At 33.1% G+C, this 15,140-nt stretch overlaps 2 protein-coding genes across 2 annotated transcripts in view; one reads left to right on the top strand and one right to left on the bottom strand.

Annotated features, from left to right (window-relative positions):
- Nucleotides 1-8,670, bottom strand: part of LOC132729410 (RNA polymerase II-associated protein 1-like) — a 27,623-nt gene extending 18,953 nt beyond the window's left edge. The window contains exons 1-9 of the mRNA XM_060715178.1: nt 8,581-8,670; nt 5,070-5,268; nt 4,424-4,552; nt 3,859-3,899; nt 3,447-3,539; nt 2,714-2,846; nt 1,712-1,867; nt 1,242-1,373; nt 428-546 (exon numbers count right to left, since the gene is read on the bottom strand). Of these exons, the coding sequence (XP_060571161.1) occupies nt 428-546; nt 1,242-1,373; nt 1,712-1,867; nt 2,714-2,846; nt 3,447-3,539; nt 3,859-3,899; nt 4,424-4,552; nt 5,070-5,247 (981 nt within the window). The 5' untranslated portion in view covers nt 5,248-5,268; nt 8,581-8,670. The remainder of the gene's footprint in view (nt 1-427; nt 547-1,241; nt 1,374-1,711; nt 1,868-2,713; nt 2,847-3,446; nt 3,540-3,858; nt 3,900-4,423; nt 4,553-5,069; nt 5,269-8,580) is intronic.
- Nucleotides 8,622-14,058, top strand: LOC132729411 (dynein regulatory complex subunit 5-like). Its single transcript, XM_060715179.1, has 5 exons — nt 8,622-8,709; nt 10,356-10,689; nt 10,957-11,863; nt 12,957-13,074; nt 13,716-14,058. The coding sequence occupies exons 2-5, from the start codon at nt 10,356-10,358 to the stop codon at nt 13,938-13,940; spliced, it is 1,584 nt and encodes a 527-aa protein (XP_060571162.1). The 5' UTR covers nt 8,622-8,709; the 3' UTR covers nt 13,941-14,058.
- Nucleotides 14,059-15,140: the final 1,082 nt, after the last annotated feature.

Below are 15,140 nucleotides of genomic sequence, written 5' to 3' on the forward strand. Positions count from 1 at the left end.
TCTATAAAGACTCAATTTATTTATTTTTTGGGGTTGAGTTTAACTTTGCACCAACACAAAAGAGGCCATATGGTGACTTTCGAGCTTTTACTGGTGGAGGAAGACCTCACTCAGGTACACCTCAGTGTATTTTTTCAGACATAAGCAACCACCTGAGTAGAACCACCGACCTTCTGTAAACTAGCTGGATAGCTTCCTTACATGCAATTATCCCTGGCAGGATTCAAACCTACAACAATAAGGAGCAAGTGATTCGTAGTCAATGACCTTAACCACTCGGCCATGGACACCCCACAAAGAGTCAACTAAGGTTAAATCTATATCATTAAAGTGAGATAGCTAGCTATATGACTGACATCTCAGTTACACTTACAACCTGACAAACAATAGAATAATAAATATCTTTGCATTTAAAAAAAATAAATACCTTTGCACTATCAGCGGATGGTGGAGGTAAATCTTTCATCCATTCTAATTTATCATATTCTACAGTATCCATATGTACCCAATCTTTCTTCACTTCAACTGGTACATTTTCCTCCATTTCTGTATCATCCATACAAAATAATAATGATAAAATACATTCTTATAAGCTTGAAAATTTAGTAAAGGGATATCTAACATAATGGCTTTCGTAGATATATAGACATTATATATTTCATCTAAATGGCTAACAAGTAATGTTATGGAAACTGTAATAGGATACAAAAAATAAAGTGTTTAAGACATAAATATGATAGCATTTAAAGAGCTTAATGGGATTCATAGAGTTAATATGCATAACACTCTAAACTTCAAGACTTTAAATTGTCAGCATGTCCCAATGCTTTCAGACTCTGGTCAGTCATATAACTCAGTAGAAAAATGAAAGGTGTGCCTATCAATAATCTTATTCATTTACTAGTTTATAAAGAATTTATTTTAGTTTGTTTGCATAGGAAGTTGTAAGCTTCCAGACACGCTCTCAAATCTGTTCCTTTTTTTCAATCATATATATTTGGTTTGTTTTAAGTCACATTGACTCCGTGGGCACTTCATACATTATTTCAGGTACAGCAGGTGCCTAAGTTTAACCATCAATCTTGAAAAATGCTGAATCCTGAATCACTCGCTACCATAAGGACTAGAACTTCCGTGGTAAGCAAAAAAAAACTTACAGCAGTGAGGGTCAAGAAAATTTAAGTCAACAATACATTGTAGTTGAAAATATAGAAGAGTTTGTCATTTGTTTGTTTCCTTACCTTGTTTAGGCTTGCTTGTTTTTCCTTTCCTTTCTGTAGTTGGAATTTTCTCTTCTGCAGTCTCAGTTTTTTGCCCTGCTTTACCTTCTTGAGCAGTTTTCTTTGTTTTCAGAAATGCCACAAGTTTGGGATCTGAAACGTTTAAATGAAAGTAACAAGTATTGAAAGGAGTAGAAGTTAAATCTACAAATTCTAAAGATTTTTTTAAAATGAAGAGCACATTACAGAATAGCCTGCCAGTCAGTTCCAAGCAGCCAGTCCTATCATGGATGACCAATTCACTCATGTAAGGTGGGTATTCTACTTGATTCCCAAAAAAATTCTTGTTTCATTCATTTTCTTAATAGTGACTTAAACCATGAATGAGAAGAATATGTTCTTTTTCTTGACCAGTAAAGCTTGGAAATAATGTGTGATCTTATCTCAGCCAAAATAAGAACAAACTGTAGTTGACATAATCTATAAAATACCAAGTGTCTGTAAAAGTTTCCTTTGTTCTTCTAACACTTCTTCTTCTGACATTTGTGACAGATGACCAATGTTTTCCTCATGTATCTTGTGTGCCTCTGTTTTACTGAATGTTGCACTGAGACCACTTCCATCTATAATACTGGGCATTTCAACATCTATAAAAGAATTAATGCTTAGTTTAAGGGTTTTCAATACAAAAAGTACAAAATTAAGCTATCGTTTATTTTTGTTTTGTTTAACTTTATGGCACATCAACGCAATTTTGGTCATATGGTGCAAAAACAGAAAAGATGATTTGGCTAACCTCAAGTGTTACAAACTTAAAGCAATACCAGGGGTCAAAACCACCTCCCCTGCTGAAGCTAGGAGATGCACAGACTCTAGTAATTCAAACCCATTCAGTTGCCTCTTATGGTCAGGCAGGGTTGCATGGTGGCTGCAATTCTGGTGCCTTGACCTTTAAAGGCAACCCTTCAGCTACAAGGGGCAAAATTAAGCTACCAACAGTATAAATGTTCAGGCTAGCCTGGCCCTATCCTGGTGGCAAATGCTAATATGTTTCCAGCAGATTAGGCATTTAGACCATCAGTTCTTATTCAAATGTATTTTAATCACCAAACACAAACAAATTTACAATTATCTAAAGGTCTCTCTCTCTCTGCTTAATTTTCAATTCTCCTTCAAAGAAATTAAGAAATTATTTCTACATTTTTGAAGACAAGACAGTCTAGTAAATTTTAACATACACATTCATTTATTTTAATTGAGCAGCATTTAATTGAGAAGCATACCTTACAATTTCAAGTGTTTTGAATTTTACCTTTATAATCTGCCAAACATAGCATTTCAAGCCTTGAATTGAAGTCTTATCTTGCTGAATTTGAGTTTTGAAACTTTTTATCTTAATGAATTTCTAAGACCAGGCAGTATACTTTTTTGAGAGATTGGTACATTTTTAATAGTAACTCAGATATTAATTTACTTTTCTTTATCAACAATACCTTCTTCAGACTCCTCAGTCTCCATTTTCAGAACAGATGCTGGCTTATCTGGCAATATGCCAAATACCTCAGGTTCTGAAGCCACCTGCTGTGCAAACAAACTCTTTTTCTTCTTCTTTGTAGGGTCTTCAGTCTAAAAATTATAATTCTATAACTAGCAAGGTGATAATATTCCATCATTTAACAGTTATATCAACATTTCATGATCATAAATTGTGATGGAAAAACAGACCAAAACAATTAAACTATAGACATGTTTAAAAACATTCAATACTCTGAACTCTTTTCACTTTATTGTTTAAATGATAACCACTATGTTATGAACAAAATCAAAATAGGCTGTTTATAGGATAGATCGTTGTAAATAATAAAAGCACACGAGATAGTCCTTACCCCACAAACTACCTAAAAATCTAATGTGAACAATACAATAGATGCCGATGGATGCTGAAAAGCAATTTATATGAAAACCTCAACGAGCTCACGGTCCTTAAATAATCCGCGGCTAAAATAAAACACAGAGTAGATGTATTAAAGGATACACTGTCTTTCTGATGCTCTAAATCTCTAAAATGACCATAAAGTTAACACACTGAGGTGACTTGACTTCAAAAATGGACTGAACCTTCTTCCTTGAAAGATCTGATGTAAAATAATTCCAAACTTTTTTCTTGAAACATATGACACAGGATGATTTTAGCCAATGACTTATCTACTGTATGTTAATGCTTACCTGTGCACTTGTTATACCACTTTGTGACAACTGTGGGAATGATAAGGTCACTGGAGCTGGTAAGCTGTATCTAGCATTATGAGTATCTCTCTCCTGTGTAAAACATATCAAATATATCAAAAGATAATAGATATAAATACTGTTCAAAATATTTCTTATAATATTTACAGAATTATACAAATATATACATATGAACGATGAATAATGTTTTTTGCATTAACCCTTAATCTATTAAAACCAAACATGATCATCCCTTTATAATGGTATGTTCCATTTCAAATGAGAGCAAATTTTTTTTTTTCAGCTCTTGTCAAGATGTATGCTATTTTAACAATGGTAGCTTAAGGAAAGAAGATGTTTGAGCAAAAGTTAAACAAATAAGGAGTAATCATCAAAGGAGACTCATACTTACAATTATTTTGGCTAGTACTGTGGCTGTACTCCTGTCATACTCTGTCATGTTGGAAGAAATAAAATTTTCATAAAAATTTCAGGAGAACAATAACTTAAGTTCTCTCAAATTGAATTTCTAAATATCAAAGTTTGTTTGCTCATTCTAAATAAATCACCTGAAATATCGTATAAATTCAGATTTAATGTCAAAGTTAAAACAAAAAAAGTTTATACAAAGCATTAAACTTGAACGTCAATCCTATTTTCAGCAAAGCAGTTAATAAGAAGCTAGAATAGCTAGTCATGTAAAGATTGATAGTTCATGGAAACACAGTCGCAACTTATTTCAAAACTTCATTGTGGAAGGACTGTTTTATTAGATTGTAAAGAAGTTTTCCTGCCTCACATTAACAGTCTGACCAAACCCTTTTTTTGTGAGCTCTTTTTTGTCCATTTGAGAATATTTTATACCGTTTGTTGTCAATTTGAGAATGTCTTATACCATAACTCATTCAATGCAAAATTTCAAAGTAAAAACAGACAAGTCTATTATATAAAAGAAGTGTAACATTCAAGAGATTTACCATCAAAGTCATGTTGGGCATCAGAATGGGAGTGTTTCTTCTGTTTAGCTTTCTGCTCTTGTGCGGCTTTAAATCTTGACTTCTTTGCAGGTGCTATGTGGTCTGCTGCTGGAAGGGTCTGTGGTAGAGCTGAATAAAACATGCATCATGCTTTAATGAATGGGGTACATGCATTTGGTTTTTACCCAAAAACTTATTAACCAAATATACATGTAAATAAAACAAATAAATATTTAATTTTACTACTTAAATATATTGATCTAATAGGTATTGGCTATTTACCAGTAAAATACATCCATCAATTTTTAGTTTGATTTTTAACAGTAAAATACACAGAACAAAACAAAACAGTTTTTGTAACACAATGTACCCACATGTATTTAAAGTAAAACTAACAAACAATTACATGTGTCAACTTCAGTCAACTTAGGTAAATCTGTGTTCTCAATGTAGTTTACTGGGTTTGGCCAGTATTCACTATATGCGAATGATGATTCCTCCATTTTGTCCATGACTTCATAATGTTTTAAGAAGCTTCATACAAAAGGCAAAGAAGCTATCCAGTACAAAGTTGAAACATCTTCCCCACTGATCCTGACCTATCAGTTTTGATAAAATAAGATGATAATTTACATTCAAACTCTACCTTCCAACTGCACAATATCTTTTTGTTCTGTTTTGTCATCTTGTTTATCAACAGGTCTCTTCTCCCCAGCTCTTTTATTTATCACACTTACAGAAGGTGCAGTTTTCTGAGCGAGAAATTGTTTTTGAAACTCAAGTAAATCTTCCTCTGTCTCGCCAGGTTTAGGACGCTTACTCATCTTTTTTGTTTGCCCTTTTAGCTGAAATAAAATTTATCTAATATAAGTAATAAGAGAAGAATAAGATGCCCTTTATTTAAATTCAAATCAAACAGCAACTTCCTTAGGTAGTCACATTGAAATATCCGCTGCAAACTCTATTCAATTTTGGAAGCTTTGTTATGGTTTAAAACAGTTCACTATTTAGGGGAGAGGATGTGTAAGCAGCAGGACAGCTCAGTCGGTAGAGCCATGGTACGTATTTCGACAGTCCTGGGTTCGAGTCCCGGTCAGACCGCACATTTTTCTCACCCTATGATATTTGGCGCCAAACGTGGACTGTGACTGGATATAGCTGGATTAATTAACATTGCTTTGTAACACTTTGAAATGCGTGGATGAATTTCAATATAGCGGGGGATTATGTCACAGTTTAGAACTGTTCACTAGTTAGGGGAGAGGATGTTTAAGCGTGGCTCAGTTGGTAGAGCCGTATGGTATTCTGATGCTTTTCGCATCAAAGGTAGCACCTAATTTCATATAAAAAAACTTTAATTAAAACAGTTTTTCTTTGTTTTCCAAACATGCACTTTTATTTCGAAGTGGCTTTTTTTTGGAAGTGGCTAGCCGCACGGGCCCGTACGGCTAGCCAAAAAATCTAGCCGTACGTGAGTCACGTACGACTAGCCAGGTCTCACTGTATTGTCTAGCCGTACGGCATTTTTCAAAATTATATGGAAGTCGAACATGCTTATGTTATTTTGTGCCTCATGATTATGATTTGTTGTTTTATTAATTTTTGATGATTAAGCACATGGATCGAATAAATAATGGTCGGAGTGGAATAAATAAAAAGAACATTGAAAAAAAAACGGTGAAAAGCAAAAATACAGTAGATAAATATCAAACATAAAAGCACTCTCAATTAATAAGCCTACCCAGGGCCTGACAATAGAATTTTAAAATGCGTTTCACGGAACATGCAAACTTTCCTTAACTAAAAAAATTAAAAATGTTACAAAACAACAATTTTTCACCAAAATTAGGTGAAAGGCCACATATATTAACATGGAAAAACTAGATTTTGGGTAATTCTGAGGTTTTTCATCATTTTATGTTAATGATGGACAAACTTCCATACCGTCGGTAACTGACGCAATTATCAGAGCCCAACAACATTTTTTTTTTCATTTTAAAGGTGTCGAAAACTAACCTAATAAAAAAAAGGATTATCATCAAAATTTTGTAAACTATTTCAATCGATGTTATTTAACTGCGATTAAACGCTATTTTTTCTCGACCTCTTGAGTTGAAAAAGATCGATATTCGTACTTTTTTACTGTAGCCAACAAGGCGATTAATCTCTAAAAAGTAAACATACGAAGACAATTGCTGTTTCTTGGTTAAAATCCTCGCTTAAAGTCATAAAATAACATATGGCTGATATGCATTTTCTGAATTACAGTCAAATCGGCCCCAAGTCAGATCGGCCCCAAGTCAGATCGGCCACAAAATAGTCAAATCGGCCCCAAGTGAAATCGGCCTCAAGTCAGATCTGCCCCATTTTTTTGTTATGTTCTTAATTCATTATTCATTTTCTTATTTTTTAAATGTTGATAAAAAACAATTGTGTGGATGGGAATACCAAATGACAAACAATGGATTACATAGAAAACAAAAACAAAACATATAATAATCAATCTAATTTATAATATTCATTTGAAATCATTTTTATCAAGAGTTTAATATATATGGTTTTTTATAATTATACTAAGACTTTTTTCAATTTTGTTAATTATGATTTTATACACAGAGATGGAATCAAGGTAAGTAGAATTACTCATTTTTTAATTAAATGTGATTACTTCAGCTTTAAAGACGGCACAGTCTAAAACGCGGACGTCTTAAGTTGTTGGTGATATAATTTCTTTTATAGTTCTTTTATAGTTTTTTAATTTAAAGAAATTAAATTTAGATTGATTAAATATATAATATATCCAGATGTGTCGGACACGTGTAACTAATAAACAGCTAATTTAAAGTGTGAACAACATGCTACCTGATTAAACGTCTCACTCTTTAATTGGATGGATATCTCTATAAATAAGTATTTTTAATTATCGTTAATTGCATAAATCATTCGTTAATCCAGTAGCATTGCATCTCTATCTATTATTATCAATAAACTATAATTTAAATTAAAAACTACTCTATTAAAAAAATGCATTTAGAAAATTAGTAAAATACATTTTTGACTGTTGCTAAAAAATCAACCTTTTTATAACGTACATAACTGATTAAATTCACTTCACGCAAAATTTTTTGTTCAAAAAGCCGAATTCAATGCATGATTATTTGAGACAATGACTGAATTGATTAAAGACACATGATAATTGTTTGTTTTTCACATAATTATTTATCTTCAAAACGTAGACCGACCTTTATATGTTCAGATATTTAATTGTAATTGGCCAATCTTAAAATAAGTGCATTTTAATTATTAAATTTTAGAATTCTTAAACTTAGTATGGGATTGCCCCATCTTCCTGAGTTCCTCCTTTGGCAGAGGTTGTACGTAGAGACTACCCTGTCATGGGGGATATGGTATGCACACAACACATGTACGGATATAACAATAAGTAAAGAAACATCAGCTCCCCCTTTTAATAGGTTATAAATGAAGTATATGCTCGCCCATATGGTCTCCTTCCGGTGGCGAGGATTAACAAACTCAAACACACACACAAAGTAATTAAATGTAGAAATCAATCAACAACCATAGCACACCTGCATAATTACATTAATAACAATTATCACTAGCATCAAAACTGTCCCAATTTTTGTAATGAATTATTTTTAATTGGTACACTACATTTATGTTAAAGTACAATTCTCAGTTAATATGGCAAATAACATTATTTTAACCAAAATAGGATTTTTCATAAAAATAATTTTAGGGCCGATTTGACTAGTTGTGAGGCCGATTTGACTTTTTAAAATTGTTGTGTGGCCGAATTGACTAATTTTGAGGCCGAATTGACTAATTTTGGGGCCGATCTGACTTGGGGGCCGATCCGACTTGGGGACGATTTGACTAGTTTGCGCATTTTCGACTTCCATATAATTTTGAAAATGCCGTACGGCTAGCCAATACAGTGAGTCCTTGCTAGTCGTACGTGACTCACGTACGGCTAACGGCTAGCAACTTCCTTTTCGGAAACTAAATTCATATCGCGAAAACTGGTAATAATAGTTTATGAGCTCGATCTAACATCTTGGCGGCATTTAGTGTAATGAATTTACAAATAAAATATACGAATTAAGATCACTATTTACTGGATTGTATAAACTTACGGTAAAAACAAAGTTAGAAGACTAAAGTCGTTTAATGTGCAATACAAGACATGGGCGCAGCCATATTTAAAACCTGCATTTCCGTTTCCGGTTATCCATAGCAACGTTTACATACAGGACTGGTGAAAGGTGGATATTTCTTATTTGCTTTTTTTAATGTCATTTTTCAATTGTATGAATAACTGCCTCAAACTCCTGCATACAACATTGATAAATGTTAAGTTCTTTTGATTAATTTTAAACAGCATTGTTAACTGTTAACGTGAAATAAAACAAATTGAATGTGGCTTCAAGTTCAAATTAAGATTATTTTTATTAAAGTTATTTTCAGTGTTTTGAAGGTTTAAGGTTCAGATCCCAATCAGACTGCACATCTGAATGTGGAATATCGTTTCGTTTTCACTTTTGAATGCAATTTTTACAAGCAATTAGGCCTAAAGGTTTATGAATGTTTTTTGCAGACTTGATAATACTGATTACTGTTCTGACTGTGATGTTGATGCAGGATAATTGTCATTGAACAGTATAATGAATTTCAGTAATATTAGCATTTAATATAAAATAAGGCAAAGCCTATGAACGGAGAAGTAGGTAAACAAAATCCTTTCATTTTTCTGTTTTAAAGGTGTCATTCGGTATTACATGTACCCGCTTCCGTTTTCACTCGGAACACTTGACGATTATTATTAATCCAAAAAGTTGAGATTTGTTCCGTTATCCGAATACCCCGCCTGTTATCATTGAGTTACATTGAAAATGGCAGTGCCCCACTAGTACTGACACTGAACATTTCATTAATAGGTATAGAATGCTATATATTTTTAATTGTTTTTTGTTTGATTTTCTTTTAAATATACACGTGTAGTCTATAGACGGGCAAGCCAAAGCAGCGGACCTTGCCTTTGACGTCCCTGTATAAACAAATGCCTTCTATAAATACTAATTCCTTATTTCCAACTTTTTAACTGAACCACTGAAATCCTGTGCATGAGCAATGATAAAATGAGCTGTTGACCAGTCAACATTTTTAACTGTTACAACACTGTCGACGTCATCGGGTATTTCCGTTTAAAGCCGCCCACCACTATTTAGTTATCGAACCCGACAAGCTGAATGTACGATAGTGTTTCATCTGTAGTACAATGAAAACAGTTGTAAAAATGTTATTTGTATGTTGTTACAATATATATTGTACTTTGATTGCAAAGTATTAGGTAATAAAACAGTTATTTCATGGGCGTTTGTGGAACAGTAAACTGTTGTCCCTCAGTGACAAGGATGACATCCGGAACTGTTGCCCTTGGCCTTCGGCCTCTGGTCAATACATCTTATGAAAGGGATTGTGGGTCTGGAAGGAAAATTTTCTATTTGAGGAACTCATTCCTCTGTAATTTAAGTCTCTGTCTTCATAGTACGACTAGAAAAAAAGATATGACTAAAATGGTACATGATAAATGTACACATAGTCATATATAGCAAACTTGAAAGCCAAGTGTAAGCACACTACTTTAAGGAAAAAATTTCTGTAAGATACATGTATCAACCATTGGCAATTAAAAAGAACGTTGCTTTTTTTAAAAAAAAACACATCTTGACCGGCTACATGTAGTTCTCAATTAAAGACATTACTTGAGACTTAATCTAGATCTATATATTGAAGTTAAAGGAGAACCATTTAGCCATAAAATGGCTTCAATTCTCTCAAGAAGAGGAAGGTAGAGTGAGGAATAAGATTGTGAAAAATATCAAATGATAACAAAGTTTGAATATTTTAGATGGCTGAGCCACCAACAATATCAGATGATACACCTAGGGAAGGGGATGAGGGTTCAGCAGATGATGCCAAAAGTCAGAAGAGTGGACCAAAGAGTCAAACTGGCTCCAAGCCAAATTCAAGAGTAGGGTCTGCTCAGTCAAAAAAGAGTGGAAAGAGTGCAGGGGGTGATAAGAAAAGTGGTCCACCATCACCCACTGGTTCTGCTAAGGATAATCCAGCAGCTGATTGGAGAAACATGCGCCGCATCATTGCTGAAGATCCAGAATGGTCATTGGCCACAGTTCCATTGCTAGTGGAAATAACGCTAAAAAATATCATAGAAGATTTTGAAAGTAAGTTTTGTTTTTTTTGACAAATATTCTGAAATTAATAATGAGGTATACTTCAAGTTAAATTCATTTGCTGACTTAAGAGTTAAGATACCAACATTTATTTGTCAAATAGTTAAAGTACTAGCAGACTGTACATGGTATAAATTTGCAGATTATGATATTATTTTCTTTCCCTGTATCAAGTTGAGTAAAAACAATTCTCATCATGTGTATTAAAACATTAGTTGATCAAACTTGCTGTAAACTTGTAATTATTTTTTGTTTCAGATAATTCCTCGATTTTGAACAGTCTCCTTGCAAAACATAAAACCAAAGTGCTAGAGAAAATATCCACCGACATTCCACTTAAGATAACAGCTAACTTGGTGGAGGACGAGGGATACTGGAAACGCTGTTGCAAGGCACGCTGGGAAATATGTGATGTAAGTGCATTTGGTGGTAGCTGGAAACAAATGTACTTTGAGAGAAATCTACAGGAAATAATTGAACAATTTGTACCTGAAACAACAGACCAGACACGTTTGAATGAGACCTTACCATTATCTGCTAATTACATAAAGAAAATAGACATTAGACAATTGCTTCCTCCAGTAAGGGAAGCCCCTAAAGGACCAGATTTTGATGATGCCTCAGATGCTGGCAGTGATGCTGGTGATGAACCTGAATGTGATCATTTCAACTTTGGTCCAGTTCTGAAACAACTCCCAAATCTAGAAGAATTACATCTTACGTATGGTGTAAAAGACTGTGGTATGAACTTTGAATGGACTCTTTTTCAGTTCACTGCCAGAGATTGTTTACAGTTAGCCCAATGTGTTGCAGCATGCAAACATCTCAAAGTGTTTAGACTCCATAGAAGTAAGGTAGATGATGATAAAGTAAGAGTGTTAATCAGTCATATCCTTGATCACCCAGGCCTCACAGAGCTCGACTTGTCACACAACTGTATAGGAGACAGGGGAGCTCGTGCAGTAGGCAAGTTCCTCAATAATCACAGCCAGCTGGTGAAATTGAATTTGTGTGACAACCAGGTGAGGTCGACAGGGGCCCAGGCAATTGCTCATGCTCTCACCAAGAACACAACACTGCTTCATTTGAATCTTAGATTAAACAGGCTGGGTGATGAAGGTGGTCAGGCAATTGGAAGAGCTTTACTGAAGAACTCTACACTGAGGTAAAATAATAGCTAAATTAAATATATATATATTTCATCACCTTAGTACAGTAACGGGTTAAATTAAATCGAAATTTAATTTGAGTTAACCCAAAACTGCACTAAGGTGATTATTTATATAACCATAACCTGATAAATTTCTTGAATGCACTTGCCCAGCATCTATTTTTGTAAATGTTCAATTTTGGGATATTGAGATGAAAATTTAGTTTGTCAGTCAGCAGTGTAGAACCTGGTCAGACTGCATGGATGTACAGGCTAGCCTGGCTTTATGCTGGCGGCAAAGTCTAATCACTTCAGTTCCAGTATTTAAGGTGATAATTGCTAGATTTAGAAAATATATTCATATGATTTTGAATGTATTTAATGCAAAATATTATATGATTTTACAATATTTGGACTTAAGACAAGTGATCATATAATCATGGAGACTGTAGACTTACTTGATTACATAATATTGAAATCATCTGAACAACATTAAGCACAATATCAAATAATCTGTGCATAAATATTGGAAACCAGTTATGTAAGCTGGAATGTTCCATATGTAGGCTGGAATGTCACCATATTACCATAGTTAATATCAGTGTTAAACTGGCTAAAATGTCAGAAATATGATTATCAAGACTAAGTTAAATTTGTATTTATTTCTTTTTCTTTTCTTGGTCGGGTTTTACATAATGCACCAACACAAAATAGGTCAGTTGGAGACATTCCAGCATTACTGGTGGTGGAAGACATCAGATGCCATTCTGTGCATTATTTCAGGCACAAATGAGCACCTGAGTAGAACCACTAATGTTCTGTTGTAGACAATCCTTTATTTCTTCCTAAAAAAGAAAGAAAAAAACTTGATATACAGTATCTCACAAAATAAATAATACTTTGACTTAAGCAATATCAGGTTATTAGATCAATTATGACATGACTCGGCAAAATGTAATGCATTATGTTTTTAGCAATTTCATTTCATTCATATTGAAATAAAATCTTGTAATAAAATCCATAACCATCTGAATCATAAGCATTTAATACTCTTGCAAAAATCCCTGGAAAATTATTTCTTTAATATGATTTTAAAATTCTGTTACAGGGAGATCAATCTTGGCAGTAACGAGCTAGCAGAACCAACGGCAGCTATTTTATCACAAGTGGTAATACAAAACATGACATTAAAGTCTATAGATCTGTCATGTAACAGACTTGGTCCTGTAAGTTACATTTTCATTAGATTTGATATTTACCAATATATATATGCTCTTCCATGTAAGGCAGGGTTGTAAATTTTGCACTGTATTGACTGTATTTTGCTTTGCTTTTGATTTTATTTTTTCTAAGAACTATCGAGACAAGGTGTATGGTTATGATTTTAATCTGAGGACAAAATTTTTTTTTAGATACTATATTAAGTAAATAATGTATTGTTGGAAAAAGATATACGGGATATGTCACCTTTCCATAATTTATTACCATATATATCATGTTTCTGAAATATTTAACAGAACAGCTCCTCTTCAATATTATTTCTGTATATACCATTATACATGATTATATAGTGGCTTAAAGTAAAGTGTCAAAACTAAAAGTAATAAAGATTGCAAACAGGAAAAAAATATGCTTTTAATTTGAATGTTTAAAAAGTCATAAGTTATTTTTTAAGTTAAAAAGAGGCATCATTTTATTGCTAATCACATTTCTTGTAAATGAAATCCTCCTTATTTGATCTGTTTACTTTGAGAGGTATATACTGATTCAATAATAATAATAACAATAATAATAACAATTTTTCTCTAAAATGAAATATAATTAATAAATGAAATGTAAATAATACATTTGACCTTTGACATTTTAGGATGGTGGTAAACAGTTACAGGAAGGTATGGAGGAGAATTCCACTATCACAACCATGGACCTCCGTCTTACAGAATGCGGCCAGGAATCAGAGTACTGTATCAACCAGCGCTTGCATTCAAACCAGGAGAAGGAGCGTGAGAGTCAGATCAAAGACCAACCAATCCTCTCAAAGAAGATTAAGCCTCAGGCTGCTCACAGATTCAAACCTAAACAGAAGGCTTAAAACTCTAGCATTTTTATGTTCATTGACAAGTGAAAATTGAAAAATAAACTATTTGAGAATTATAATTATGTAGATATTTAAATATCTTGATGCATCATTAAAAGTGTATTGAAAAAGATTTTATTTTGTGTTTAAGATGTTCAAGTGTAATTGATCAAAACTCATATCATCACCTAAGTGCAGTATATAAAATAAGGAGTTAACCCATAACTGCACTAAGAAGACAATATAATTATGTGTATTTGATGAATTTGTGCAGACTCAATAAACATGCAATAGTCCTCAAGTTTACAAAATAACAGAAGCTGTTGAGCTAATATTCATAGTTGTTTATTTTGCCATAAATCAGTCTGAAAACATGTATTCTTCCAACTGATGTTTTAACCACTGCTGACTTGAAAATGAGATCCTAAATGCTGTGACACAATATTATTATAATTTATTATTTCTGCTATAAAAGCAATGAATTTTAAAGAAATGTTAATGTGAACTGATTAGATTGTTCTATACTTTTGATTTGATTAGTGTTAGGAAAAGTCAGTGGTTGTTTTAATTGTCTCCCTTTTTGTAGGCTATAATTCATATTCTTGATGTAATGAAGCAGCATTTTGTTGAACTTGGTTAATCATGAAACTACCATATTATAAATACATGTATCTCACTTTTTGTTTTAAAGAGGTACAGATTTTATACTTAAAGACGGATGTGAGGAAAGTTTTGAACTTTCTTAATTGTGATGAATATTTATATTTATGAAGACATACACATAAAATAAAAAAAATTTGTTTCATAGTTGCGTTTTTTTATTTATTGTTTTTTAGGGGTTATGCATGGAAAAAAATTAGATAAATAATAAATATGCTTTAATGTGACTTTAAATTTGTCTTTTGATGCCTTGGTCTGTGATAAGCAGGCTTCATAACCTCTGATTCCCTTTCGAAATTCCATTTTAAATAGTTTGGCCCATTGTTTTCTTGTTTAGGGCACCCACATTTTCATGCTCCACTTCGAAGAAGAGGGGGTATTTTGTTTTGCTAATGTTGGTTGGTCGGTCCGTCGGTAGATCACATAGTTTCAGCTGATTATCTTCACAGAGTCTTCATATTTTACATACTGATTGGTCATAACTATTGATGTTGGGGTCATTAGGTCAAGGTCACAGAGACCTTAAATGTCAGAATGGTTTCTGCTCATTATCTT

This window comes from Ruditapes philippinarum, unplaced genomic scaffold (genome assembly GCF_026571515.1).
Source record: "Ruditapes philippinarum isolate M1 unplaced genomic scaffold, ASM2657151v2 ctg2349_1_1_1_1, whole genome shotgun sequence".
In the NCBI taxonomy this organism is placed as follows: Eukaryota; Metazoa; Mollusca; class Bivalvia; order Venerida; family Veneridae; genus Ruditapes; species Ruditapes philippinarum.

Coding starts and splice junctions, on each gene's coding strand:
- LOC132729411 (XM_060715179.1), top strand. CDS start 10,356: ATGGCTGAGCCACCAACAATATCAGATGATACACCTAGGGAAGGGGAT. Junction 10,690..10,956: donor TATCATAGAAGATTTTGAAA/GTAAGTTTTGTT, acceptor TTTTTGTTTCAG/ATAATTCCTCGATTTTGAAC. Junction 13,075..13,715: donor CATGTAACAGACTTGGTCCT/GTAAGTTACATT, acceptor TTGACATTTTAG/GATGGTGGTAAACAGTTACA.